General features: G+C 49.2%; 1 protein-coding gene across 6 annotated transcripts in view; it reads right to left on the reverse strand.

The window, feature by feature from the left end:
* Positions 1-9,399: 9,399 nt before the first annotated feature.
* The window catches only part of Wbp1l (WW domain binding protein 1 like), a 61,322-nt gene continuing 44,549 nt past the window's right edge, over positions 9,400-26,172 (reverse strand). For 3 of the 6 annotated variants that reach the window (XM_040743408.1, XM_040743409.1, XM_040743410.1), the window contains 3 exons: positions 23,469-23,571; positions 14,429-14,590; positions 9,400-12,671 (listed from right to left, as the gene is read on the reverse strand). In XM_040743408.1, the coding sequence (XP_040599342.1) occupies positions 11,929-12,671; positions 14,429-14,590; positions 23,469-23,571 (1,008 nt within the window). In that variant the 3' untranslated portion in view covers positions 9,400-11,928. Of the gene's footprint in view, positions 12,672-14,428; positions 14,591-23,356; positions 23,572-26,172 lie in introns of all 6 variants that reach the window. The other 3 variants (XM_040743407.1, XM_040743411.1, XM_040743412.1) reach the window with 1 other exon arrangement.

Raw genomic sequence — 26,172 nt, forward strand, 5'->3', positions numbered from 1 at the left:
AAAAGCCTCTGAGTTGCCTATCATTTATTCATTTGCTTACTCATTCAGTCAACAAACGCAGAGAGGGACGTGTGTGTGTGCGTGTGCGTGTGCGTGTGTGTGAGAACAATTTACAGGAGTTGGTCCTTTCCTTCCACACGGACAGACATCAGGACATCAATCTTGGCAGCAAGAACCTTCACCTGATGAGCCATCTTGCATACCTCGCAAACATTTTACTGAGTACACACTGTATGCCATTCTCTGACTCAGGACACTCAGCCTGTGTGGGAGGCACAGGTGACCCAGGAATGTTAAACATTCAAAGGGAGAGATGCATACGATCTGTTATCTGCCCAGAAGGCTGGGAGCAGACACAGTTAATAGCCCGGTGACCTTTACAATATCTGTATGGCCAAGACTACACCTGGTCCTCCCCTAGACCCTTATGGTGAGCTTGTCAATCTATAGAACCTTTATGGGAGATGGCAATGTACCTGGCATAGAGTTGTGATGCCATGTCTCAAGCCTTATTGTGCACATGGGATCAAGTTAATCATCACCAAATTGTGCTGTGCTTAAATATGTCTAAAATAAACTTCTTGGAGCTGGGTGGGGGTGGCACACACCTTTAATTCCAGCACTCAGGAGGCAGAGGCAGGAGAATCTCTGAGTTTGAGGCCAGCCTGGTCTACAGAGTGAGTTTTAGGACAGCCAGGGCTACACAGGAAAACCTGTCTGGAAAAAACCAAAACAAAAACAATATCAAAAACAAACAAAATTCTACTTGGGATCAGACTCCCCAAGTTTGATCCAACACTTGTGGGGATTTTTACTGTGCAGGCCCAGAGAGACACCCCCTTCACACGTGCACACACACACAAGCCTGGTAACATTTTAGGGAAGACAGACAGAAAAATGAGAACTTCAGATTTGTAAATGCTCTGGAGTCAATGACACTGGAGATGGTACGGGGAAAGGGGCCACAAAAAACAGGGGAGTCCTGAGGATGTGGCGGAAAGTGACAGCTACTGAAGGGGAAGCAGATGAAAGGTCTCAAGGTCACCACGCCTAGAGCACAGCAGATGGGGGTGGGGTGGGGCAGCCTCTGGTGGGTCAGAGTAGAGACAGGCCAGCTCCCTGGGGCCTCTGTAAAGAGCAGGGAGCTTAGTTTCTATCCACACACACAGGGAGTCACTAACATCTTATTAACAGGTGAGTGAAACAATGTGACTGCTTTTGTTTCCAGACAGGATCTCATGTAGCTCAGGCTCGCCTCCACCTTGCTATGTTACTGAGGCTGGCCCTGATTCTCCTGTTTACCTCAAAAGTACTGAGATTACAGCTTCACCATGTATAACCCAGACTGGGCCCACCAGAGCAATGCCATCTTGGTTCCCAGGGATGGGTCATGTCCCCACTTCCCCCTCTTCCCTCAGGGAAATAGGTGCCTTCAGCAGCCACACCTGGATCTCTCTCCCTTCCCCACTCAAAACACCCCGGGAGTTGGAAATGCCTCCATTACCTAAGGATGGAGCTAATTCCTCTAAACTAGCATTGTGTGTGAGTGAGTGTATGGATGTGTGTGAGCATGCGTGTATGGCATGTATGTGTGTTTGTGTACACGGGTGGTGGGCATATGTGAGTGTATGGGTACATGTGTGTATGGCTGTGTGGTACATGCATGTATATGTTTGTGGTCATGTATGGGTGTGTGTGTATGCATGTATATGTGTGCAGGCATGTGTGGGTATATGTATGGGTGTGTGTGCAGATGTGTATGTGTGTGTAAATGTATGTGTATGTGAGTGTATGGGTGCATGTGTGTGTGAGTGTATGTGTGTGTAAAGATGTGTATGTTTGTGTGTGTGTAAATGTATGTGTATGTGAGTGTATGGGTGCATGTGTATTGTGAGCCCAAATGCGAGTGAACGAGAAAGCATGCTGTGTCGTGTGTGGGACAGCCTTCTTGTCTGTGGCTGGATATCTTCTGCTCCTCACTTTGTGGGCTGCCTGGCCTACATCAGGTGAGTCTCTACCTCCTAGCTCTCAGTTGGGGTATGCTATGATTTTGGGGTACAATACAGACATTTCTGCTGCTATTTCTGGCCTTTATGTGGGTTCTAGAGATTCTAACTCGGGTCATCAAGTTTTGGACAGTAAGTACAGTGATCAAATATCCTCAGCTGGAATCCAGCATCTTTAGACCTTTAGGCCTACACATGAAGTCCCAGACATTGTGGGAGACAGTGATTTTTGACTTTTAGCCTAGAAAGAGAGTCCATCCTCAGACCCCTGACGCCAGTCAGACCAGCATCCATCAATAGTCAAGTCCTTCATCTCTGATGAAATCGAAGACTCTGGCAAGGTCACGGGGCATGCCTAGGACCCTGCTTGGCTGAGCTTCCAAAGGGAAGCTGAGGGAACTCCAAGGAGTTAGATCACAGCAAGACCACAACGTGTTCTTTCTTAAAGGAGCTTTTAACCCCGCTGTGGTGGAGTCTTCCCAACACTCCCCCAAATCAGCCTTGCTCTTCAAGAACCAGTGACCCCAGACCTTGCTCAACAGCCCAGGGGAGAGCTTGTAGGAATCTGTGGCTGACCTTCACAAGCAGTTTGGGGGGGATGGGGAAGGGGGGCTCGTTGAAATAACGGTTCCCAAGAAATTAAAATTTCCCCAGGAGTCTCTCAGGTTGGCAAAAGGAAGGCAGTGGCTGGAGCCTGGTGCTAGCCAGAGGAGGAACTTGTCTCCCTGAAAGAGAGTTCACACACTCCTGACAACTTGTCACACCACCTGGCAAGAGAGACTGAAACCAAGACAGTGAAGGTGGCCAGGGCCACACCTCAGCTGGGACCAGCTAGTTATGCAGATCTGCTGCCTTCTGTTTCATCCTAAGCATCAGGCCCCAAGATGGACTTGGTGGGAGGTATCATGGAATCTCTTTGTTCCTCTTCCCGACATGACACATTGGTGCAATCTCTCTTTACTGCTTTGCACTGCTTCTGGTCTGTTTAAGTGGCTGGTTGAAGACAGGTGACTGAGCCTTTTTTTTTTTTTTTTTTTTAGCCTGCTTTCTTACTGTTGCCAGGACCCAGGATTTGGTCCTAACTGCTAATATCTCTAGGACACGATCCTCCGCTCAGAGTTGAAGACTGGGTTGTCTCACTCTCTTGCATATTAGTAATGACAAATAGGTTTCATGCACAAGAAGACCCTATGGAATGCTCCAAACCACTGAACGAGCAGTCTTAGCCCTAAGTCTCAGGTCCAGCGCTGAATATCAGGAAAGACGCAGAAAGCAGCTCACTTTTACTTTGGTTTGGTTTTTCAAGTCAGTCTTTCTCTGTGTAGCCCTGGATGTCCTAGAATTCGCTTTGTTGACCAGGCTGACCTCGACTCACAGAGATCGGCCTGTCTCTGCCTCCCGAGTGCTGGGATTAAAGGCGTGTGCCACCACCGCCGGGCACAACTTTTAGTTTTTCATTTGCTCATTCCGAGATTCTCCTGAAAACCAGGCTGGCCTCTACATAGCTGAGGGTGCCGGAATCACAGGCATGTGCCACCATACCCATCTCTTTTCCCTCCCTTCAGGGCTGGTATCAGAGCCAGGGCTTCAAGAACGCTAGGTGTGTGCTCTACCTCTGCACCAAACCCCCAGCCCCTCCACCCTCACCCTTTGGTCTTAGTCAGCAAAGTGATGGTGAATCAATGTGTAACACTAGCTCAGGAGGGACAGCCAATTTCTAGTGCTTGTCAATTAATAGGTTTTCTGTGCCCCCACCCCATAATATGCTTCTCCACTGGTGCAGTCAGTCAGATCAGGCAAAACTGAAAAGGTATAACAGCAGGTATATTGAGCAAAGCAACTCCCAGGCAGGTTTACTTTTCCCAGGGATTGAGTCCAGAGAAGTCAGCCTGCAGGCGGGGCAGGAAAGTTTATAGGTCGTCGGTGTGCACTGACGGTGTGTCTGCCACAAGCTGAGTTTGTGCCCAGAGTATGGCCAAAAGTCGAGAGTCAGGCTGGGACTTAGGTTGTCTCCCCTGGCAACTTCAGGGGAGGAAGCTGCAGGAGCCAACAAGAATGGGCAACTGGCTTCTGGTGCCTTCCTTTTGTTCTGAGATGCTCTGAGTAGGTGATCTTGAGAGAGAGAGAGACAGAGACAGAGACAGAGACAGAGACAGAGAGACAGAGAGAGAGAGAGAGAGAGAGAGAGAGAGAGAGAGAGAGAGAGAGAGAGAGAGAGAGAGAGAGAGAGAGAGAGAGAGAGAGAGAGAGAGAGAGAGACGGGGCTTCCAGGACCATGCAGAGGTGAGCTAGAGGCTCCAACCAAACTCCAATAGCTACCAATGTGACATCACTGAACAGTTAGGAGGAGGTAATTCCTTCACATTTTTGTTGTTGTTGATTTTTCAAGACAGGGTTTCTCTGTGAATCTTTGGCTGTGCTGGAATCACTCTGTATGTACACCAGATGGCCTCAAACTCACAAAGATCTGACTGCCTCTGCCTCCCCAGCCCTGGGATTAAAGGTGTACGCCACCAACGCCTTTACACGTTCTATCATTACATGGGGAGGCATCCTCCAGAAACACATGGTTGGGTATTTTCCTTATATGTAAAGATCTGTGTATTCAGCCTGGTAGTTGGGAAACCACAGCCGGACACACACTACCTAGCATGCTGCTCATTAAACACTACTGTAATTGTAACGTGATGGTATTCGTTTATCCTATGGGTTTGTTTCTGTGAGCATCCCTACAAACACACATACACATATGCTATACTTTATAACAGCTACAATGCCACTAGGAGACAAGAAATCTTCAGGCCCACTATAATCTTTCTGCTGTCTATGAGTCTGTTATTGAGAGAAACTTTATTGTGGGATTATGACTGCAAACAGTAAATGTCCTGTGTGTGTTCAGGGGCATAGATAATACTAACATGGAATGTCAGGAAGTGGTCCACTTTGCATACTCATTACCTGTTTTCAATATATTCATGTGTGGGTTTAGTTTTTTTTTTTTTACTGCCTGTTTAATAAGCAGCTCTTAAAATCTGTGAACATTTCATAATAATTAACTCTTGTAAGCTAAAGCAGCTCCCCTTCCTATCCTTCAGAAACAGTTCCCCCGGGGCCCTCTGTGGGGGGTGGGGCGGTCCCCAGGGGATGTGTGGTGTGAGAGTTAGGGTTTCCTGATGCCTCTGGTGGCCAAAAACCCGAAGCAAAGGCTGCTGTGCAGTCACACACAGATAGGTACCCACCTATGGACGGCAGGGGACCAGTCAGAGGCAGCAGAGCAGGGGACTCTGGGAGAGCAAGAGAGAGAGAGTATCAGACGACGGTCCCTGGCCGTCCGGTCTTGCATTCTATTCCCACAGCGGGCTTTCTGAGCCGCCATGTTGTGGGGTCACTCCACAAAAGCTGTCCACCCTGAGGTTTGTGTGAACACAAACCACAAAGGGCTGTGTGGGCAGGAAGTCCTCAGACGTGACAAGGCCAGCCTGTGGAGACAAATTCAGGGCTGTTATTTAGAGACCACAGAACCCGGGTTTCCCGTCCGTAAGATGTGGTGTCGTGGGAGGGAGGCGGATTCGTGTGTAGAGTAAGTCTCCTCGGTGTTGCTCTGGGGTCTGAGTAGGGACCTAGACAGCAAGTTTGGCTCCTCACTAAGCACTGGCCTTACCAATGTTTCATAGATTAAGTCTTTGCCTGAGGGCTTTGCACAGACTTCTCAGGAGTAGGCTGGATGGAGAGGTCTGTGGAGTGACTTCCAGAACCCAACTGCATGTAAGAGCCAGGCAGCAGTGACAGTCACTCAAAGAAATGGGCGGGGAACACAAGGACAGACAGACAGACCCTATGGTTTCCACACAGGTGTTTTGTGGCATCTTCCAGTGGGAGTAGCAGACTTGTACTTGGCAGTTTCCAACCAAACAAAAATTTGCCTACCCCCCCCCAATACTGACAATCCTATTCTTACACACACACAGAGCTTTAACTCCTGAGATTCCAAGGATCACACCCTTCTTCTGTAAGTTAACTTTTGTTGTGGGGGTTTTATTGTTGCTGATTTGTTTTTTGAGACAGAACCTCACTATGGAGCATCAGCTGTCCTTGAACTCACTGAATCCCCCTGCCTCTGCCTTCCGAGTGCTGGGACTACAGGCAGGCGCCATCGGGCCCAGCCAAAGTGGAGGTTAACTTGGACCTGAACACCTCCCGAGGCATTGCTTCTCCCTGGGGGTAGGCTGGAAGGTGTGGGCTGAGGAAGTGTTAGCGGCCTCACCTTCCAGGGAGTTCCACTCACCAGGCCCTTCACTGACTTTTTCATCTTTCGGAAGTCACCGGATTCTTCTGTGGTTCCCAGACATTTCAGTTCTTCACTGTCTGGTTAACAGAACAGCCTTTGGGATCGACAGATCACCTTCAAATCTGCTTTTAATCAGCAGTGTGACCTTGGACAAGTTAGTCCCTTTCTCTGAATGTCTCCCCCTCCTTTCCACTGACAGAGCAGCAACGATTACAACCCGTACCTTGAACTGTTTTAGGGGTTAGAAAATGTAGTTGTGAAGCTGCTTGAACAAGACTCATCTCATGTCAACGGTCAAAAAGAGACAAGACACAGGCAAGTTCCAGCTGAATGTTCTAGTCTGCTCACCTTCCGGCTTCATCTCTCGCCATTCCCAGGTGCAGCTTCCCACACCACGTGGCTCCCGGACAGACTTACTGGGCCGCCCCTCCGCACCTGGTACAAGCGGAGAGCTCTCGGTAACCCCTGGCAACCATGGAGCCACTGTGACTGGGAAGCCTACCCGGTGCGCCTCGTTCCTCTTCAGGTCTCCGTCCTGAAGATGATGCAAGTTTCAGGCATCTTCCAGTTCCCGACGCCTAGCACAGGGCAGGTGCTCATTAAAGACTTCCCAGTGCTGCATGTGTTTTACATACACATGTATACATATATATATGCATGTATCTTCAGGCAGTCTTATTTAGAGCAGAGATTGGCCTTGAAACCACTATGTAGTCAAGGATGACCTTGAACTCCTGTCCCTTGTTAGGTCTCAAACCAGGGACAAATGACTGAGTGTTGATTTAGTTCTCCCTGCACAATCCAGCCATCTTGGCTACACCAGTCCTTTTATCCTTTTAGTCTCCTCATACCCTCGTCTTCCGGCACCCCCCTTCCGCTCTCCTCACGAGGCATGGCTCAGTCTGGCCATGCTGACTCTAGACTCTCCCAGATGTCTCTGCCTACGCTCTCTTCATTTACAATGATCCGTCTCCTCCACCTTACCTAGAAGCAGTCATGTCCTTCCTCTTTTATCCTTTTCCCCTTCCTGCCTGATTTCACCTCCCAAAAGCTGGGATTACAGATGTGCCACCACATCTGGTTAAGGCTCAGACATTTGCTCCTAGGCTGGAACCCCAAACCCAGACACCTCCTAACCCACAGCCCTTCTTCAGACTCAGCCAGAAACTGTTAGCACTCAGCCAAGCCTAATTCTTTCTCTCTTCTAGAGTCAAACCCTGTTTTGTTTTGCTTTTTGTCTCCTCTCAAAAGCTAAAACCAGAAAACTTAGGTTGTCTTGGGCTTCTGGGCAAATACGATTTCTACCTGAACTTGCTCATTCAAGGCAATAGAGACAATCTTCACACCTCATTAGAAAAATCAACTCCCATGACCCAGTGTTCCAGGAGCCTAGAAATCAAGTGTGGTTGAACAGCCCCTGCCAACTCGCCCGGAAGAGTTAAGCCATTTTCTTTTGGGGCCACTCAGACATTATCTCTAAGAAGGCAGGAACGGTATAGGCCTCCAGTTCTTTCCTGTGGGATTTGTGTTGCTTTGCTATAGAAACCAGGGTCTTGCTAGCTTAAGTTGGCCTGGAACTGGGTATCCACAGCCATCTTTCCCGGTGTGCTGTGCTGAGGAACTGTCCTTACATGCTAATATTGCCCCGAGCCTGGCAGCTTAAACGTAGACAGACAGCAACTGTCTCAATGACAGAGACAAAGGCCATACCTGGCTAACTCAAACTCTCAAATACAATGGGGCCAACTATTAGACAGGACAAGTTGCAGCCACTACCCAGAGGCCCCTGACAAGCACACCTGGGAAGCAGAAACCGCTTTTGTGCGAGGAGCTAGACTACGCCTCATCATGCTTGATCACTCGCAAGTTGCCTAGAGAAGTTGCACTGAGTGAGGGCGTCCTTCCCCAGCAGAAGCAGAAAGCTAGTCATTGCTCAGGGACTTACGCCCGACTCAAAGTTCTACAGGATGTATTAAAACAAGGTGAAATGAACAAAGGAATCACAGTCCCACAGTGACAGACCTAAAGCCGGCTCTGAGACGCCCAGATCAGCATTTAAGATCTCAGCTGACCTCCCACAACCCCTACAGTCTCTGAAGCAGATATTTTTTTCTCATTTCTTTTTTCAGAAAATTAGCCATTTACACTTTTCTAGGGTTTGACTGGTTCTTCCTATGATGCATTCTGGCTGGGCAAGAATTTTGTTTTCTTTTTCAAGATTTTTTATTTTATTAATGAGTGCTTTTTCTGATTGTATATCTTCGTACCAGAAGAGGGCGCCAGATCTCATTACAGACAGCTGTGAGCCACCATGTGGTTGCTGGGAATTGAACTTAGGTCCTCTGGAAGAGCTGCCAGTACTCTCAACCCCTGAGCCATCTCTCCAGCCCGCATGCTAACTATTCTACACAGGTGTATTTTGCCATCTTAACGTACAAGTCCAGGAGAGTGGGGCACATGGCTCTTGCTTATGTCACATCTCCCTAGATTCCAACATATGCTAGGTACAAAACAGGCATCTCAACGCATATTGTGTACATCAAATTGTAAGACAGAGTGTGGTGGTTCACTCCCAGCCCCGGCATTAGGAGGCTGAAGTGGGAGGGCCACCATGAGCCACGGCTATGTATTAAGTTCCTAAGAAGTCTGGCCTAGAGAGCTTATCGCAAATAAAAGCAAAATCCCAACCTAAAAGCACAGCTTGAGAGAAGGTTCAGGGGTTACAGCATCTGCTCTTGCAGAGGACCTAGGTTCGATTCCCAGCATGCATATGACAGCTCACAGCCATCTGTTCTGGCTTCCATGACTACTGCATGCAAAACATCCATACATATAAAATAATCTTAAGAAGATAAAAATAAAGTCCCCAAACCAACCTGGCTTTGGGGACTCTGACAACACTTGTCTCTGCCTTTGGGATTGGATTTCAACATATCCATGCCACAAAGTTCTGATATGAATGGAATTTGAAGAACATTCTCAGGACCGAAACCCTGAGCTGCTATGTGACACAACTTGGTCTTGGGACAGAGAAGGCAAAGGTGTTTGATGTCTGAATTCTGGGAAAGAGAAAGGACTAACGCGTGGCAAAGAAAACTGCAGCAGAACGTTTGGGACTGATTTTATTAGGGCGTCTCACAGTGGTTAGAGCCACTCTGTCTTCAGAACGGTCACAGCACAGGGTGTGCGTCACCCAGCGTCACCCAGCCTGCCCAGGACACTGAGCAGCGGACTCTTATTGCTTAAGATACACATATTCACAATAACTGACGGACGCTGATGTGCCTCACACAGGAATGTGTTAGCGGCTGCAAAGCTGACTGTAGCACCAAGCCCTCCTCCCATTTGTCTGGAAACCCAACTCAGCCAAGTCTCCCTGGCCCCTAACTTGTATTTCCTGTGCTCTGAGCGCCAGCATGGCCTGAAGCAGCAGGGGCCAGACTGGCTCGGTCATCAGGAAGCCGGTCCGCACTCACGCCAGCACCCCATCCTGCCAGGGGAAAGGAACTTGAGAGGGTCCCACCCAATCACCAGTTAACTAGAGTGTGGGGAGATTCAGTTTCGAGTTGTCTGGGATTTTAAGAAGGAAGTGGGAAAGGTGTGTGAGGGTTGCAGCTCGGCCCCTCTGACCACACACCGACCCTCTAGACCTGGGCGGAGGAGGTACGTGCTCGTGGCATCAAGGCGTCTGCCAGAGACTCCCAGTGTTCCTGGGCAGGTCGATGTCTGAACCACAGCCAGTCCAAGCTTGTCACTCAAGACTCAATCAAGCTTCTGTCTGAACACAGCAGAAGGGGAGGGACGGGTTCCGAATGCTTCCACGTCCAGGGAACAGAATGCGGGCCCGAGTGTCCGTGGGGCGGTGTGCAAATCGCAGTGCTGAGCTGAGAAAGAAGCCTCTCCCTGGAGGGCAGAGTCTGGCAAACACAGGCGCTGCCGGGGACACCCGAGTACAGTCAGGCATTTGTTCGGTAAACAGTAAATGCGTAAAATAAATTACCTTGAGAGGGCCATATGTGCTCCGAACACGGGGTTAACGTGAGCAGAATGGTCATTCAAAGTATCTTCACAGGAACACAGGGCTTGGGGTCACAGATAACTTGCACACTCACAATGGAGAACGAACACACACACACACACACACACACACACACACACCATCCAACATCACTGTATAGACTTCACTTTTGTTCGACAAGGATTTTGGTTTGTGGCATCCAAATGCAGACACACGCTAGCTCACAGCCTCAGGTTTGTTTGTGTGATTACATACGGATTTTCTTTTCTTCCTTTCCTTTTCTCACTACAACGACAGTGCCGCGTCTACATATCATCGTTCAAGAGCAGGGGAGAGCCAAACTCTTAGTATGAATGAGGCTGGGCGGGGAATGTTCGCTTCGGCTGCTTCTATGTTCCTTTTCCTACCCAAGCCACGGCTGGGCCTCTAGAGCCAGGGGACAGGAACACGGCTGTCCAGGAGAGTGAGACACCCCCCTCCAACAGGCTCGGGGCAGAGGCAGCCACGAGAACCACAGATAACAAAGGTGTTTTTCCAAGTGGTCAGTTTAAAACGAACAAACACACTAACAACAGTCTTGGATAACTCAAGAAAAAATACCGTGTGAGGGCCAAGCTACAAGGCTGCCATGCCCAGGACCACACCCTCCCCTGTCCATCTGCTTACAGAAGACAGGTAAAGACTGCAGACTGTGTTCAGGATGGCCAGGGACCACTGGTCTCCTCTGAGTACAGACAAAGGGCAGGGGTGAAGGGTGCCATATCTCTACCAGACATCAGACTTAGGCCTCCACTGACAGAAGACCCAGGACTACCACACTCTCCTTCTGGCCCAACAGTGGCCAGACTCTTGGAAACTCAGGGACAGCTACAGAATTCCTTTGTCCAAAAGAGGATTCTTGCCTGCCCACTGACACTTTCCTCTTTCCAGCTAGCCTCTGTTATTTGTTTTTCAAGGAAAACATAAAGAACACAGTATAAACGCCTACACCTGAACCAGGCCAAAGCCAGCCAATTGGAGAAGGGCCCCCTCTCCAATGCAGAGGTGTACTCTCCACCTGGGGCTTGCCAGACCAGCCAGCCCCTTACCAACACGTCCATCAGCTCTCACCCTTCCACAGGATTAGACCAATGCCAGCTCTGCAGACACTGGCAGCTGCCGGTGACAGCCGCAGGTGACAGTCTCAGGCCCCTGAGGGTTTCCTTCTTCACCCAGGGCCAAGATAAACTGTCTCTCCCAGACTGAGACACAGCGAAATTCTCTTACGAATCCACTCAGACAGCAAGAGCCATCTCAGAACCCAGCCCGGCCCCAGTCCTGGGGCTTTCCAGACCCTTGTTTCTCAGCCAAGCAGGTAGGCGAGACACAGCTCTGGAAATGGGGGTGCAGAATGAGTCCCAGAACCAGAGCCTCAGTCTTCTACAACACTGTGACTTTGTGGGGGACGAGGCAGCCACACCCCAAACTTGTACCTGGAGATGTGGGAAGAGTGGGACAGGAGGGAAAAAATAAAATAGAAAGTGGTTGTGCCACGTCTGAAGTCACTTAATGCTTCTCGTGTGGGTGTCCCCTACCCTGGTTGTCTGTCGAGCTCTCGGGTGCAGGCAGGGCCTGTTCTAGCTGGGGGAGCTGCTGTGCTGTGAGTTTGGCGAGTCCTGTTCATTGATGGTGTTTAGCAGCAGGCAGGCAGGCGGCCGTGGCAGGTGGGGATGCCCCGGCTCTCGAGCCTGCTCCTCAGGTGACAGGCAGAGCCCTTCCTCTTCGTCAACAGGAGGCCGGACGTGACAACTGTCACAGAAGTCCAGGGGCCCATCCAGGGCGTCATCTATGAGTGTATTGAACTCCTTGAGGCTGTCCTCGTGGTGGCCCCGGTTGCACACACACACCTCAATGCCCGAGTCACCTGTGAAGCGGCGATGCCTGCCAGGTGTCTTGTCTGTGCCGTCGGGGGGTACGCCGCCATGCTCCAGACTCGATCCCTTCAGTAGCTCTTCCTCACACTCTGAATCCCTGTCCAGGAAGGCCCCCGGGGCCAGCTCCCCACGGCTGGCCACTGAGCCACCGGATTCCATTCCAGGTGCTTTGGTGGCTGCCCGGTCCGCGGGCACTTCAGAGGGCTGAGGGTCGGCGACACTCGGGGGTCTTGTGCTGCTTCTACTGGATCCAGACAAAGGACTGCTCTGCCCTCCCTGGGGGCCCTGGGGCGGGTCAGCGCCTGGGGGGACGCCACCTGCAGGGCCACCCTGAGGAGGCAGCAGCTGCTGCTGTTGTAGCTGGAAGGCACTGTACGGTGGGGGAGGAGTTGGAGGTCTGTTCACCACTTCCTCATAAGGAGGTAGTAAATAGTTTGGCAAAAACCCTAAAACAGGGAGGTAGGGAGGAGAAGTTACTGCATTGGCCAGCACCCTGGCAAAGCTCACACTAAACATAATATCGTCCCCTCCAACCTCTGCAGCACGGCCATCAAGCAGTGGCCGTGTTGGCTCTTAGCTGTAACGGGAAGGGACCGTAACTTCCCAGAGCAGTCAGCCACCCGTTAGCAGTGTCTCATGTTGTGCTCGCCCCCAACGGAGTATAAACTCACTGCCGTTATGAATCGTCACATAAATGTTATGTAGGACATCCTACACGCGATGCCTATGAAAGGGTCATAGGTTGGGAACCACAGGCCTAGGGGAAGGACAGTGTGGCTGTGACCTGATGACGTTTCCTGATGCAGCTGCCACAGCAAGGACCTTCCCGGGGTTAAGGGACAAGGGAGGCAGGTGTGGCGAGCTGGCTAGGAGACAAATCCTTCCTAGAATGGACCTGTTTCCCGGGACACACAAGCCCCGCGCTTCTTTCTTTTAAAAAGCTTCTAATTTTTAATTTTGTATGGGGAAGGGGGAGTAGAGAAAGGAGAGTGTGAGAATATACACTTAAATGCAGTACCTAAGGCTGCCAGAAGAGGGCGTTTGATGGCCTGAACCTGACTGTGATCTATGGTCGGGGGAACTAAATTTGGGTCATAAGCAAAATTGGTACATGCTCTCTCTAACCACTGAGCTCTCTCTCCAGCGCTGGCCCCACACTTCTTGCTCAGACTGTATCCTCCCTCTGTCCTTAGAGCACAGTCAAGGGCCTAACGCAAGCATTGTGGACCACACACTTTTTCCTACCCCTCAGATATCTCATGTACAGGGGATCTTTCCCGAAGATCAGAAATCCAGATTGCCTCTTTGACTACAGTGAGGTTGAAGATAATCTGGAACGGCAAAACAGGCTGAATCCTGACTTGGCTCAGGAGTGGTGGGTTACCAGTCAGGGGTGAGTTTCCTCCTGAACGTGCTGAATGACTAGAGGCCCGAATCATCTTATTCAGAACCCTAACAGCAGCCGCTAGCATTTACTGAGAACTTGCTATACGTAAGACACCATGCTAAGCAAATAACTCGTTCAGCTACGAAGTCCAAACATCTGTGACGCCATTCATTATTTTGTATAATGTGCCAGATGGCTTAGGACAAGATGCCTTGTCGGGGCCTCCACGGATCCTGTGAGGGCGCGGTATGGGGAATTCCGCTACAAGGATTTCAGTTACATCACCAAGTGTCTAAGCTCTCACAAAGTCCCAATGACACCCCTTCTATCTGCCTCTTCCATGAAGACTCTATAAGGGACAGCAAGCCAAACAGGAGCAATCCAGGTCAATGAGTACCAGGTCCCAAGCCACGAAAATTAAACTTCCATTGACTATGTGCCTTAAAAAAAAATCCAGTTCAAGGCCATTCTCGGGCTCCATAGGGAATCTGAGGTCAGTCTGGGCTACATGAGACCCTGTATTAATTTATATATGTATGTATAAAATATATGCATATATATTGTATGTACGTATGTAAGTATGTATGTATGAGAGCCTGTTAAAGGATCCGAGACCTAGCTGCTGTGAGCTTGGGAATGGTCCCAAGGACTTGGGGACCACAACTATAGCCTGATCCTCTGTGTGATCCTCTGGAGACCCTGGGTGGGGCAATGGGGGCAACCTTCCCCCGGGGCCCAGCCACTGATGGACCACTCGGGTCCAGGCTCTGTAGGACTAAGTTGGGGAGGGGGGTGGGGACCTGTGTCGGAACGTACTGAAGTAGAAAGGCAGCGCTGTGTAGTTGTGGGCTTCCCGGTAGGCGATCAGGTTGATTTCATGTTGCCGCTGCTGGGCCTGAAGGCGGTGCTTGGCTCGGCGGTGGTGGCAGACACAGCAGCAGCTCAGTATGATGATGACGGTCCACACCAGCCAGAACCCTGCAAGGTGGAGAACAAGACAGAGGCGCGCACGCAGTGAGGACCAGCGGGACGGGCAGCTCCCAAACGAGGTCTCGACGCCGCCAGTCACGCCTCACCCTGTCACCATATGCCACGTCCCGGGTTCAAAATGTATCTACCTCAGGGAAAGATGGCCGACCGGGACAAAAGGAAAGGAATATTTATATTGTAAATGTGGTGGGCATGAATAAGAGATCTTGGACAGAACACTTTAGACTGTCTTGGCACCTGTCTTCCCGCCCTGCCCCTGTGCAGAAGCTCAGCAGCTGCAGAGGACTGCGGTGCAGCCTCCATGTGAGAACTCTGAGGCCGGGCGTTGGTGGCGCACGCCTTTAATCCCAGCACTGGGGAGGCAGAGGCAGGCGGATCTCTGTGAGTTCCAGGCCAGCCTGTGAGTTCCAGGTCTATAAAGCAAGTTCCAGGACAGCCAGAGCTACATAGACAAACCCTGCCTTGAAAAGCCAAAAGGAAAAAAATTTCTTAGGTTCACTTGATGTGAAACAAGACGGGGCTTTTCATGTGTGCCTCTGCAAGCTGCGATCATTAAACGGGGAGATGGAAAAGTTTGAATTGCCTTGGGCCCCTCTCTTCCCTGGAGAGTGTAAATGACTTCCTGCACTATCTATAATCCAGTACAATTCCATCTCCCGCAGCCTCGACAACACACTGCCCACCCCCATCCCTCGAGCCTGTGTGGGCCGAGGACGCGGCAGCTTCCCTTTCTCCCTCCACTCCAAGGCCCTCTCATCTCCCACTGTCTCAGCGAACCCCAATATGCGAACACATATTGAATAGAAACACAATTTTGAATAGAAAAGGCTTTAAAATGGTCCACTTTTGCTAAATCTATACAGACGTGTATGGGAGAAAGACTGAAAGGAAAAACACAAGAACAGTGACTTTTAAAAATGAACATGCGTGAGTGTTTGCTTGCACACATGAGTGTTCACTTGCATGCATGAGTGCTCGCTCGCATGAGTGAGTGCTCGCTTGCACGTATGAGTGTTTGCTTGCACGCGTGAGTGTTCGCTTGCATCTTGGCTGTCAGAGAGGGCGTTGGCTCACCTAGAACTGGAGTTACAGATGGTTGTGAGAATCCATGCAGATGCTGCGAACTGAACCCAGGTCTTTAACAAGATAACAAGTGCCCTTCACCACTGAGCTAGCTCTCCAGCCCCAAATAACGAGATAACATTATGAGAAACTTAAGGCCTTTATTTTCTTTTGTTTGTTTGTTTTTTTGAGACATGGCTTCTCTGTATAGCCCTGGCTGTCCTAGAACTCACTCTGTAAGCCAGGTTGGCTTTGAACTCACAGATCTGCCTGAGGTGTTCACTATCACTGCCTGAAGATTTTTTCAATTATTTTATTCTTTTAATTATGAGACTAGGAAAAAAATCAGTTTTTAAAAAGCGACTAGTTTTATTTTTACTTGTCTTTTCTGGGTCCTTTTTGGGGGGCAGGGTTGGTTTTTCAAGACAAAGTTTTTCTGTGTAGCCCTGGCTGTCCTGGAACTGGTTCTGTAGATCAGGCTGGTCTCAAACTCGGAGATTCTCTTGCCTCCTGAGTGCTGGGATTAGATGCTATGTGCCACCACCTCCCACCTGGCTTTATTTTTTTTCAAATGATAAATTTATTTCTAAAAATTATTGTGTAGGGTTGAGTTGATTAAAATACATTATGTGTAGGCATGAAATTATCAAACAGATTCACTGAGATCCGCCTGTCTCTGCCTCCTGAGTGCTGGGATTAAAGGTGTACACCAATACTACCCGGCTGGCTTCTAAATTCCTAACACCACAAACTTAGAAAACAAACAAATAAAACAATAAAATATAGGTTATACAGTCAGAAAAAGTGAGCTGGTGAGAGGGGGCATCTGGAAGCTGCTCTAGGAGACAACAGCCCAGTGGGTTTTCTGGGCCTGGTTTGGTTTTGTTTTTCCCTAATGTTCCCAGGATGTGCACATACTTTGTAAAGAGAACTTTTTTTTCCCTCAAAAGTTCATCTGATAAACAGCCCTAAGGTGAGGGTCACTGAATAAGAAGAACTATTCTTGCTCTCTGTCTAGTTTATTGTTGTTTTTGTTTTGAGACAGGCTCTCATGTAGCCCAAGTGGGCCAAACTCCTGATCCTTTTGCCTTCACATCCCAAATGCTGGGATTCCCTTTGTATTTTAAAATATGTGTGTGCGCGCGTGCGTGCAGCTTGTGGGGTTCATGAATAACTTTGGGGTGCTGGTTCTAGGCTGTCAGCCTTGGAGGCCAGTGCCTTTACCCATTGAGACATCTCACTGGCCCAGAAGAGGGCGCTGGATCCCCTGGAGCTGGAGTCACACTTGTGAACTGAACTCCAGTCACCTGGAGAGCAGCAAGTGCTCTTAACAGCTGATCTCTCCTAGCCAGCGATTCTCAACCTTCCTACTAATGCTGCAACCCTTCAACACAGTTCCTCATGTTGTGGTGACCCCCAATCATAAATTGCTTTTGTTGCTACTTCATAACCGTAATTTTGCTAACGAGCAGCGTTCTCAGTTCCTATGACCATATCAATGTGTTTGCTGACGGTCACAGCCCACAGACTGAGAGCCCCTGCTCTGGGCCATCATTTTCTCCCCCACCCCCATACCTCAAAACGCTAAGTGAGCATGCTGCCACTAAGCCCTCTGCTCCCCTACGCCTACTCCACCCCACAGCTCAACTTTAAAATCGGCATCTAATGTTATTTTTACTTGGATCATTTCCCCAGGATTTCCTCGTCTTCTCCATTTTCTAGGCTTTAATATATGTGATCCAAGGCATTATTCTCGGCTTTCATAGCTATTGCTTTAGACTCCACTATCAGTAAAGAAAACCTCGGCCAGGTGTTGACGCATGCCTGTAACCTGGTGCTCTAGCATGGAGGCAAGATCTCCGGTTCCGAGTCAACCCAGGCTGTCTCAGCAAACAAGAGAAATCCCACACACCCCTTTTCACGTTCACCAGAGATCCCTGGCTCTCTGCCTTTGGATGCATAGGTAGGGCTGGACTTCCTGGTCTCTATGTGGTGTGTGTGGGAAGTTATGGGACTAATTCTATCTACTGACAGAAACTATAAGTGGTACGTCATTTAGAGACTAGAATGTTTCTTGTGTGAAACCGTCCATTGGCTTTCCACCAGCATTCCAGACAGTCAATCACTTCTGGCTCTGGGCTATAAAGACATACTCAAGCGGGAACAAAGCCCAACCCCCTTCCATGGACAACAGTTAAGAGTGAGAAAGAAGGCTGGGTGTTGGTGCGCACGCCTTTAACTCCAGCACTCGGGAGGCAGAGGCAGGAGGATCTCTGTGAGTTCGATGCCAGCCTGGTCTACAGAGTGAGAGTTCCAGGACAGCCTCCAAAGCTACAGAGAAATCCTGTCTCAAAAAACAAAAACAACAACAACAACAAAGAGTGAGAAAGAAACCTGTTGCTTTTCGTCACTAGGATTTTGGACATCTGAGTGTTCCTGCAACAAAACCTAGCCTGCCCCAACTGCCAGAGTGCTTTCAGGTTTTCTATTCGAGATGTAAGTAGTTATCAGGAAGCATTTAAAAGACCACGTTACATTTGTGTTTGCTCTGTGTACACACTCACAGCACACATACAAACATGAGACAGCAACTTGGTAGAGCTGGTTCTCTCCTTCCACCATGACAGTCTGGAATCAGCATCTTAGCCACCTCATGAAGAGGAGTCTGAAAGGGATTCTTGATATAAAACAAGGCAGAGGTCCCCTTAACTGAAGTAACATAGGATACGCTTTCTTTTTTCAGAAGAGACAAAAGGAAAAATCAGGAAGACCAGAAGCGAATGAAACAACTGTTAGTGAAACTCCACACGCCGACTCTCTCTTCTCTTTCCTTTATCCCTTGTCATGGCCCTGGGAACAGAATCCAGGACCTCGTGCATGCTGGAAACACATGCCCTACCAGTAAGCCACACCCGCAGCCTTAGCCCATACCTCCCACTTAATGGGAAGGAAAACTCTGCCATACACCAGCTGTGTGATGTCACATTTGTATCAAACTGGGCAAACCGTCTCTTAGACACTATCTGTGTGGCTCAGAACAAGGGCAAACACAAGCAGTAGAAGAGGTCCTGCCGTGCCGGGCGGTGGTGGCGCACGCCTTTAATCCCAGCACTTGGGAGGCAGAGGCAGGCGGATCTCTGTGAGTTCGAGGCCAGCCTGGTCTACAGAGTGAGTTCCAGGACAGTCTCCAAAACAATACAGAGAAACCCTGTCTTGAAAAAAAAAAACCAAAAAAAAAAACCAAAAAACAAACAAACAAAAAACCAAAAAAAAAGAAGAGGTCCTGCCGCACACTGGGTGTCAATCTAGGGACAGAGAAATGGACAAGGAGCTGGTGCCATCTGCCAGGAAGGAGGACCTGACGTGGTCCATTTGCTGGGCTGCCCTGAATCATGCTATTAAAGGCTGTAAAGTTACTTTAAGCAGTGGTCGGCTATCAGATTAGTCCCAATGGGGCTGAACTAATTTTTAAAATTTAGCAAACTTTCAGAAGAAGGTATGTTTTATTGCTTTTGTTTTTAAGACAGGATATTGTTATGGTTAACTGTAGCTAGCTGGTGTCAAACTTGGGGCCTCAGCTTCCCAAGTGCTGGGATTACAGGTGTGTGCTAGCATGCCTGCCGGGAAGAAACTTTTGAGAAGCTGAGTCAAATCAAAGGCATACGAGAGCACAAAACAAAACAACTCTATCCTATGCTCCCCAAACACACACCAAGCCAGAGGACTCCTCCCTGTCTCTCCAAGTTATGACCTTGCTGTGTGGAGCATGTCATGCTAAGCTAAATGGAAAACATGTTTTTAAAAACAATCACAGTCCCATGTAGGAACTGAGTCATGTGCCCCAGAGTTGAGGACAGACTCGGGAAAACACCACTCCTCGACTGACAGGAAATTCCCCACCAGGAAGCCAGAGCACAGTTAGCCCCCCTTCCTCTCACGTGATAGGAGAGCCTCCCATGGCCTGACAGCTCTCATCAGGAACCTCAGCCCTACTCAAAATTCCTGAATTTGGGAAAAGAAGATTCCAGGAGCTTGCAATGTCATCTGAACTTGAAGCCAACTGTCCTGTAAGGGTGACCACAGCTACACAGGTTCGGATCCCAGTTCTCAACAACCTGGGACCCTGGGGGTTTTGTTTCTATTCCCCTTGTCTGTAAAGTGGGGAGAACAATGGTCTCTGGTCTCCGATGAATCTGATTGTTTTAAGACCCGAGGTAACACATGTACACTCCAATTGTGCCTGTGCAATCCCAGGCTTATTATTATAGCTGTTGCTGTTACAGGCATAACCACAGATGGCAAGGATTTCCTTGAAACCCTCTTTGACCCCTCCCTGACAACTATTCCATAAAAAACATGGGTTAGGATCAGGGCCAAAGTCTGCTTCGAGGTTCTGTTCTTGGCAGAATTCTGTGGAAAACTCAGGCCACTCCTATTTATTGAGCCCCTGCTGTGAACAAGGTGCCGGGCCGCTGATATGAGCCGTCTCGCTCTGACCACCCTGCCCGCGTCCTGGACCACTAAGGGAGCTGTGCTCCAACAAGGGCTTGGAAGGGTGCTCCCTGGCAGTCAATGTGCTCAAGAGCTGAATGCCTTAGGCTGGCCTTAACATCAGCTCAACTGTGTTTCTAAATGCCTTAGGTTGGCCTTAACATCAGCTCAACTGTGTTTCTAAATGCCTTAGGCTGGCCTTAACATCAGCTCAACTGTGTTTCTAAATGCCTTAGGCTGGCCTTAACATCAGCTCAGCTGTGTTTCTAAATGCCTTAGGCTGGCCTTAACATCAGCTCAACTGTGTTTCTAAGATAAACTGAAAAGAGAAATACAGTTAACTTCTCCTTGTGCATGTGTTGAAATACCAATCACATAGTGTCCCACAAATATGGACAGTTTCCTATATACTAATTAAAATAACCCAGCAGGTAGGTATTGGCCATTAGCATTAAGTGAACTACAGTCTCTTTCCCGTCATCTCAGAAAACCAGGGAAACCTGACATCTCAGGGACACAAAGTCCAGCTTTGACTTCTTCTGGAAAATGTGGTCTGGGGAATGGAAAGGAGCTGCAGACAAGAGCTGGGAACCCTTGCTTCAGACTTTTTTGGGGGGGTTGGCTTTGAGGGTACTCCCGGATTTCCTCGGCCTCCTTGCTGGATCTATTTCAGGGACATCAAGCAGGCCGTTTGTGACTCTATGGCCCGTGCCCCTCCCTCCTTCCAGCTCAGCCCTTAGAGAACCTGAGATGGAGAGTGGCAGCCACTTCTCAGCTACAAACGAGTGATTTCTGAACGCTTCCAGCCCCAAGACAAGGGAACAATGTGAGTACCACACAGATGCAGACCCTACTTAACTGTCTACAAAAGTTTCCTATATCCGCCTCTCCTAGATGAGCCCCGCAGGCTCGGGACAACGGCTCTTTCCTACAGAGCCTTGGCTAAGAGCAGCCTCCGGAATGTGTGTCAGTCCCCTGGACCACTAAGGTGCATTTGCAAGGCCACCTTTTCACACCCACCCCCAGATCTCAGCTGGCCAACGCATATCCCTTCTGAAGGTGAACTGGCAGACGCGGCACACCCGTGGCGCGCGTCTCTGCTGCTAGCTCACACAGCATTGCCTCTGCTGACTGCCTCCCAGTGCAAGAATTATGCCCTCACCCATTTCTGAACCAGGCGAGGCCAAGGCATCAGATAAGAGCTTGCTAGAATTGCAAACTCTCGGGTCTGGCTCAGACCTGAAGGGAGCAGGGCCTGGAAATCTGTGTTTACATACGCCTCTGCTACGAACCGTGGTCTAAGACCCCTGGGATACAGGCTGACGGGCAGCACAATGAACCCAAGCACAAACCCAGGTTTCTGTGGTGTCAGACACTGGGCTTCAGGAGCGTCTATTCCCACCTCACAGAGGCCCAGGGACTGCTTCAGATTACAGCACCCTGAAAGCCTGCCGGACAAAACTCAAGGTCAGCATGTGCCTGTGGGTTGGTACATTGTTCTGCAGTCCTCAGGACACAGGCAAGTTTAGTTTAGTAGAGGTAAAAGGGCTGCTGGGAACGGCATTTCCCCCAGGCCCTTTCTTGTGAAATGAAGGGGTGCCTCGTCTGACCTTGCCAGCAGTTACTGGCTCATTTTTCTCTCCCACAGAAAGGGGGGCAAGAGGTGGGAAGCCAACTCAAAGCTGGTCACTTTTGCATTTCTGGCAAAATTGAAAGGCAGTGAGAGGGGACATGGGTTAAAACCACAAGAAGTGTATTTTTTCAGCACTTGGGAGGCAGAGGTAACAGAATTTAGAACTCACGGCCAGCCCAAGCTACACCACAATTTCCAGACCAACTATATACAAAAAATATATCTTAAAAAAGCAAACAAAAGCCAAAAGAAACAACAAAACAGCAAGTGTAGTTTTGTTGAGAACTTCACAGCTCATTCCAACCCCCAGGTCCTCTCCTATCCACGTCTTGAAAAGGCGAGGCCTCAAATAAGGAGGAAAACCTAAGGATTTCCTGAGAGGGACAGAAAAACATACACTGGGCATCTCCTGCCCGAGGCCACCCCTGGGCAGACTTTGAATTGTCTCAGTCTGCTGTCTCCACGGCCCACAGAAGCCGGGAAGGTAATGAGACAGACGTCCCTCTTCCCACACAATCTTCCTGCCACTTGCTTCTCCCGGTCCTTGCCACTGGCCCACCTCTTGGCCCTGGCTTTGGTGACCCAGTTTTGGTGGCCTCTGAGTCTGCTCTCCCCCGCAGCCCAGGAGGCTCTGTCAATCTGAGATGGGGCCATCAGCAACGCCATTTCTTTCCGTAAGTGGTGCCGGCTGGGCCCGGGCCCCAGCAAAACAAACTGGAGCTCTGTGCATTTTGGCAGGCCAACTTCGCCTTTTGTTTTGACAAGGGGTGGGAGGGAGAATTTGACCCTGTGGTTATCTGCACTTTAAAACATTTAAACACAGCGCGTCCACCTGCTTGGCACCTGGAGTTCTTCAGTCAGTTTCTCGACCCCGCCCCATCTAAAATAGCAATTCTGTGCCTTCCTTTTGCTTATATACATGGAGGCTTGGTGGGGATCTCGAAGCCCTGTCCTTTCCTACACTGAACTGTAGCTGGGTGGCCTCAGTCCTGGAAAGGGAAGGACGAGGAAGAGGTCCTATTTGAAGGACCCACCCATGCTGGCTTCCAAAGACCAGTGCATTTCACAGGGAGCGAGACTTCCCAGCCAGGGGTCCAATTTCCTTGCCAGATCAAATACAAGTCCTAGCTGCTTTCCTACTACATCACTGACTGGGAGTGGGTGAAGGGAGAGAAAGAGGCCCATAGGTGACAGTGGGTGTAAGGGCATGGCTTGACAAGTCAGTCCAACATCTGATTTTATATGGAACAGGAGGGAGGGATCAGAAGCGTCTAGGCAAACAGTCCACAGTTGCTTCTTTTGAGAAACAGCTGTGGGAACCACCGCAGCGCCTGTCACCTGAGCTGCTCTGCCCTAAGGGCTCCCATCCTCCCACTCTGTCTGGCAGTCAACACTGTCTCATCTGAGCTCTAAAAAGATCAGGGTACAAAGTGTGTTCGGCAGGAGCGCTGTCTAACAACCTTGACCTCCAAAGAGGCCGACTGTACGCCCGTCTTCAGCCCACGGTGCCCAGAGGGTGCCCAAGCCCTCCTCCTCACTTCCGCAACCCAGAACCAGATTCTACTCACCAACACTGTCCCCAAGAGAATCAGAAAAGGCTGGCCAGCCCGCGGTTTCCCAAGGAGCAGAGGCAGTAACCGGGACCCTGGGATGCCAAGAACCCCCTGGACAAGGACTTACACCAGAGTTCATAGTAGTAGTTGCAGCACTGAGACTGTCCACAGCAGTGTCCTGTGTCACAGATGTAGCTTTGATTGTTGGTACCCACACAGGTTTCCTTACCCTACAAAAGCAAGGAGCAATGGAGGACGTTACACTGCAGCATGTACCCATGGCCTGCCTTCTCCCCGTCTCCTCCACATGGCCAGTCTGTCTGTCTGTCCCCCAAACGCCACTGGCGTTTGTCCCATTCAGGAGACAAGATAAAAAGAACCACCACATGGTCAAAAAGTGAGGCTCCCCTAAGATAGGGTGGGGGAGGGGTACTCTGCCTATGACCAAGGAGAAAGAGTTCATGCTTAGAGTCAAACTCAGTTGCTAGGAAGGTGACGATCCTCCTGTGATGAACAGTAAATGAAATCACTTTCTGCAAAACTTTCCGGAATCCTGAATGCAAACAGGACTCTAGAATTACCATCCAGTCAGTCATTCCAATCTCCCTTCCAAACTCCCTCCCAGACTGTTAACAGTAAGAATCAAAAGATGGTTTGAAAGCAAAACACAGTTGGGAATGTAGCTCAGCTGGCAGAACACTTGCCTAGAAAGCATGAAACCATGTGTTTAACCCATCACTGCATAAACCATGAACGACAGTGTTGGGGGCTATAAGACCACACTGTGAACCCTGAGTTTGCATTTGTATTAATTAAATAAAACTAACCTTGGGTCAGGAGGCTAAATTAGCTACTAGTTGACAGGAAGCAATCATAGAGCATCAGAGAGAGTATGGGAGACACAGGAAGTAATAGTAGGGAGGGATTTGGAGCGGCAGTTTTTTTGTTTGGCAGAGCGGAAGGTGCTCTCTTGGGGAGAGAGACATCAGCAAGGAGACAGGGTCAGCTAGTTGCTACTCAACCTCTCTGAGCTAGCAGGTTGTCACCCCAGCCTTTGAATCTTGAGTCTTACTAATAAATAGAACAATAGAGATTGAGTTAAAGCTACCAAGCGGCAACAGACAGGCCACTTTCAGAGAAGCAGGCTGTAACTGCGGAGTCGCAATTACTGGCTGAAATAGCAGTAAATTAAGGCACAGCCGCTGTGAGGAAGTAAAAACAACATGATGGTATACACCTGTCACCCCAGAATTTAGGGGGTGGGAATAGGAAAATCAGAAGTTAAGATCACCCTGGGCTACACATGACCCTGACACAAACACACACAAAAACAAAACCCCAAATAAACAGATAAGCAAAATCAAACCACAAAAGCTTCTCCTCTGAGTCTTTTCTCTTGAGAAAAGGGGGCAAAACTATTCGGGAGACCTAGTCCAATTTCAATTCACCAGAACACTTTTACTTATTGAGTAGTTTCTTCAAAGTCTTGACTTGATCCAGGATTCATCAGGGCAGCTACATAAAGGGCACCGCTGAGTAACTGCACAGCACTTTGCCAAATCCTACTCATAGCACTGGTGGATGAAGATGGGGTGAAGATTTTTAAAATATATTTCCCACTAAGGATATAAAATACCAACCTGGCATGGTGGCTACATATGTAATCCTAAAATTCTGGAGGATGAGACAGTTAGATTACTTTGAGCTCAAGACCAGCCTAAGCTTCCCAGTGAGTGGAATTCAAGCCATCCTAGCAAACAGGGTGAGAATCTATTTAAAGAGGAGGCAGAGGCTGGAGATAGCTCATCTGGTAGTGTGCTCACTGTGTAAGCATTAGAAACTAAATTTGGGTCCCTAGGACTCACATAAAAATCTGGACATGTGGCTGGGTGTTGGTGGTGCACGCCTTTAATCCCAACACTCGGGAGGCAGAGACAGGCAGATCTCTGTGAGTTCGAGACCAGCCTGGTCTACAAGAGCTAGTTCCAGGACAGCCTCCAAAGCCACAGAGAAACCCTGACTTGGAAAAAAAAAATCTGGGCATGGTGTATATCTGTAATTCCAGCAACTTGGTAGTCGGTAGGAGGTATAAGAGGGAGGAGTGCATTACAACACAGGGGGCCTGATGGAGATCGGAAGACCCCTGGGGCTCACTGGCTAGCCAGACTAGCTGATTGGGTGAACTCCAGATTCGGTGAGAGGTCATCTCAAAAACTGAAGAGGAGGGGCTGGAGAGACGGCTCAGTGGTTAAGAGCACTGGCTGTTCTTCCAGAGGACCTGGGTTCAATTCCCAACATTCACATGGCAGCTCACATCTGCCTTCTGATACCCTCACACAGACATACATGAGGCAAAACACCAGTGAACATAAAATAAATATATATATTTAAAAAATGAAGTGGAATGCAACTGAGAAAGGCACTTAATGTCAGCCTCTGGCCTTCACATGCACACATGTGCAGAGACACACTAACTGGTGCACACATTATGCACACACACACCCGAATGAAATAACGCACTAACCAAACTTAACTTCAGCTAATAAATATGTTGAGCAACTTCACACATGCATGATGAGACTTACACACAAGTCATCTACCATCTCTGGCTCCCAGTGTTTCATTTACTAGAATCAGTCTGTGCCAAGCACCATCTTGGGTAAATGGGGCACAGAGATAAAGAAAACATTGTTCCTATCTTTAACAAGCTCAAAGTTATGAGGGAAACACTGCTCAAGCACAGAAACTCAACACAAAGGATTGCAGTTGCATCTACGGCCCCTGCCCATTGGCATACATTCCAGCAGATGGCTGCCAGGGGGAACTCAAGT

The sequence above is a fragment of the Mesocricetus auratus genome, unplaced genomic scaffold (assembly GCF_017639785.1).
Source record: "Mesocricetus auratus isolate SY011 unplaced genomic scaffold, BCM_Maur_2.0 Super-Scaffold_4256, whole genome shotgun sequence".
NCBI classification, from domain to species: domain Eukaryota; kingdom Metazoa; phylum Chordata; class Mammalia; order Rodentia; family Cricetidae; genus Mesocricetus; species Mesocricetus auratus.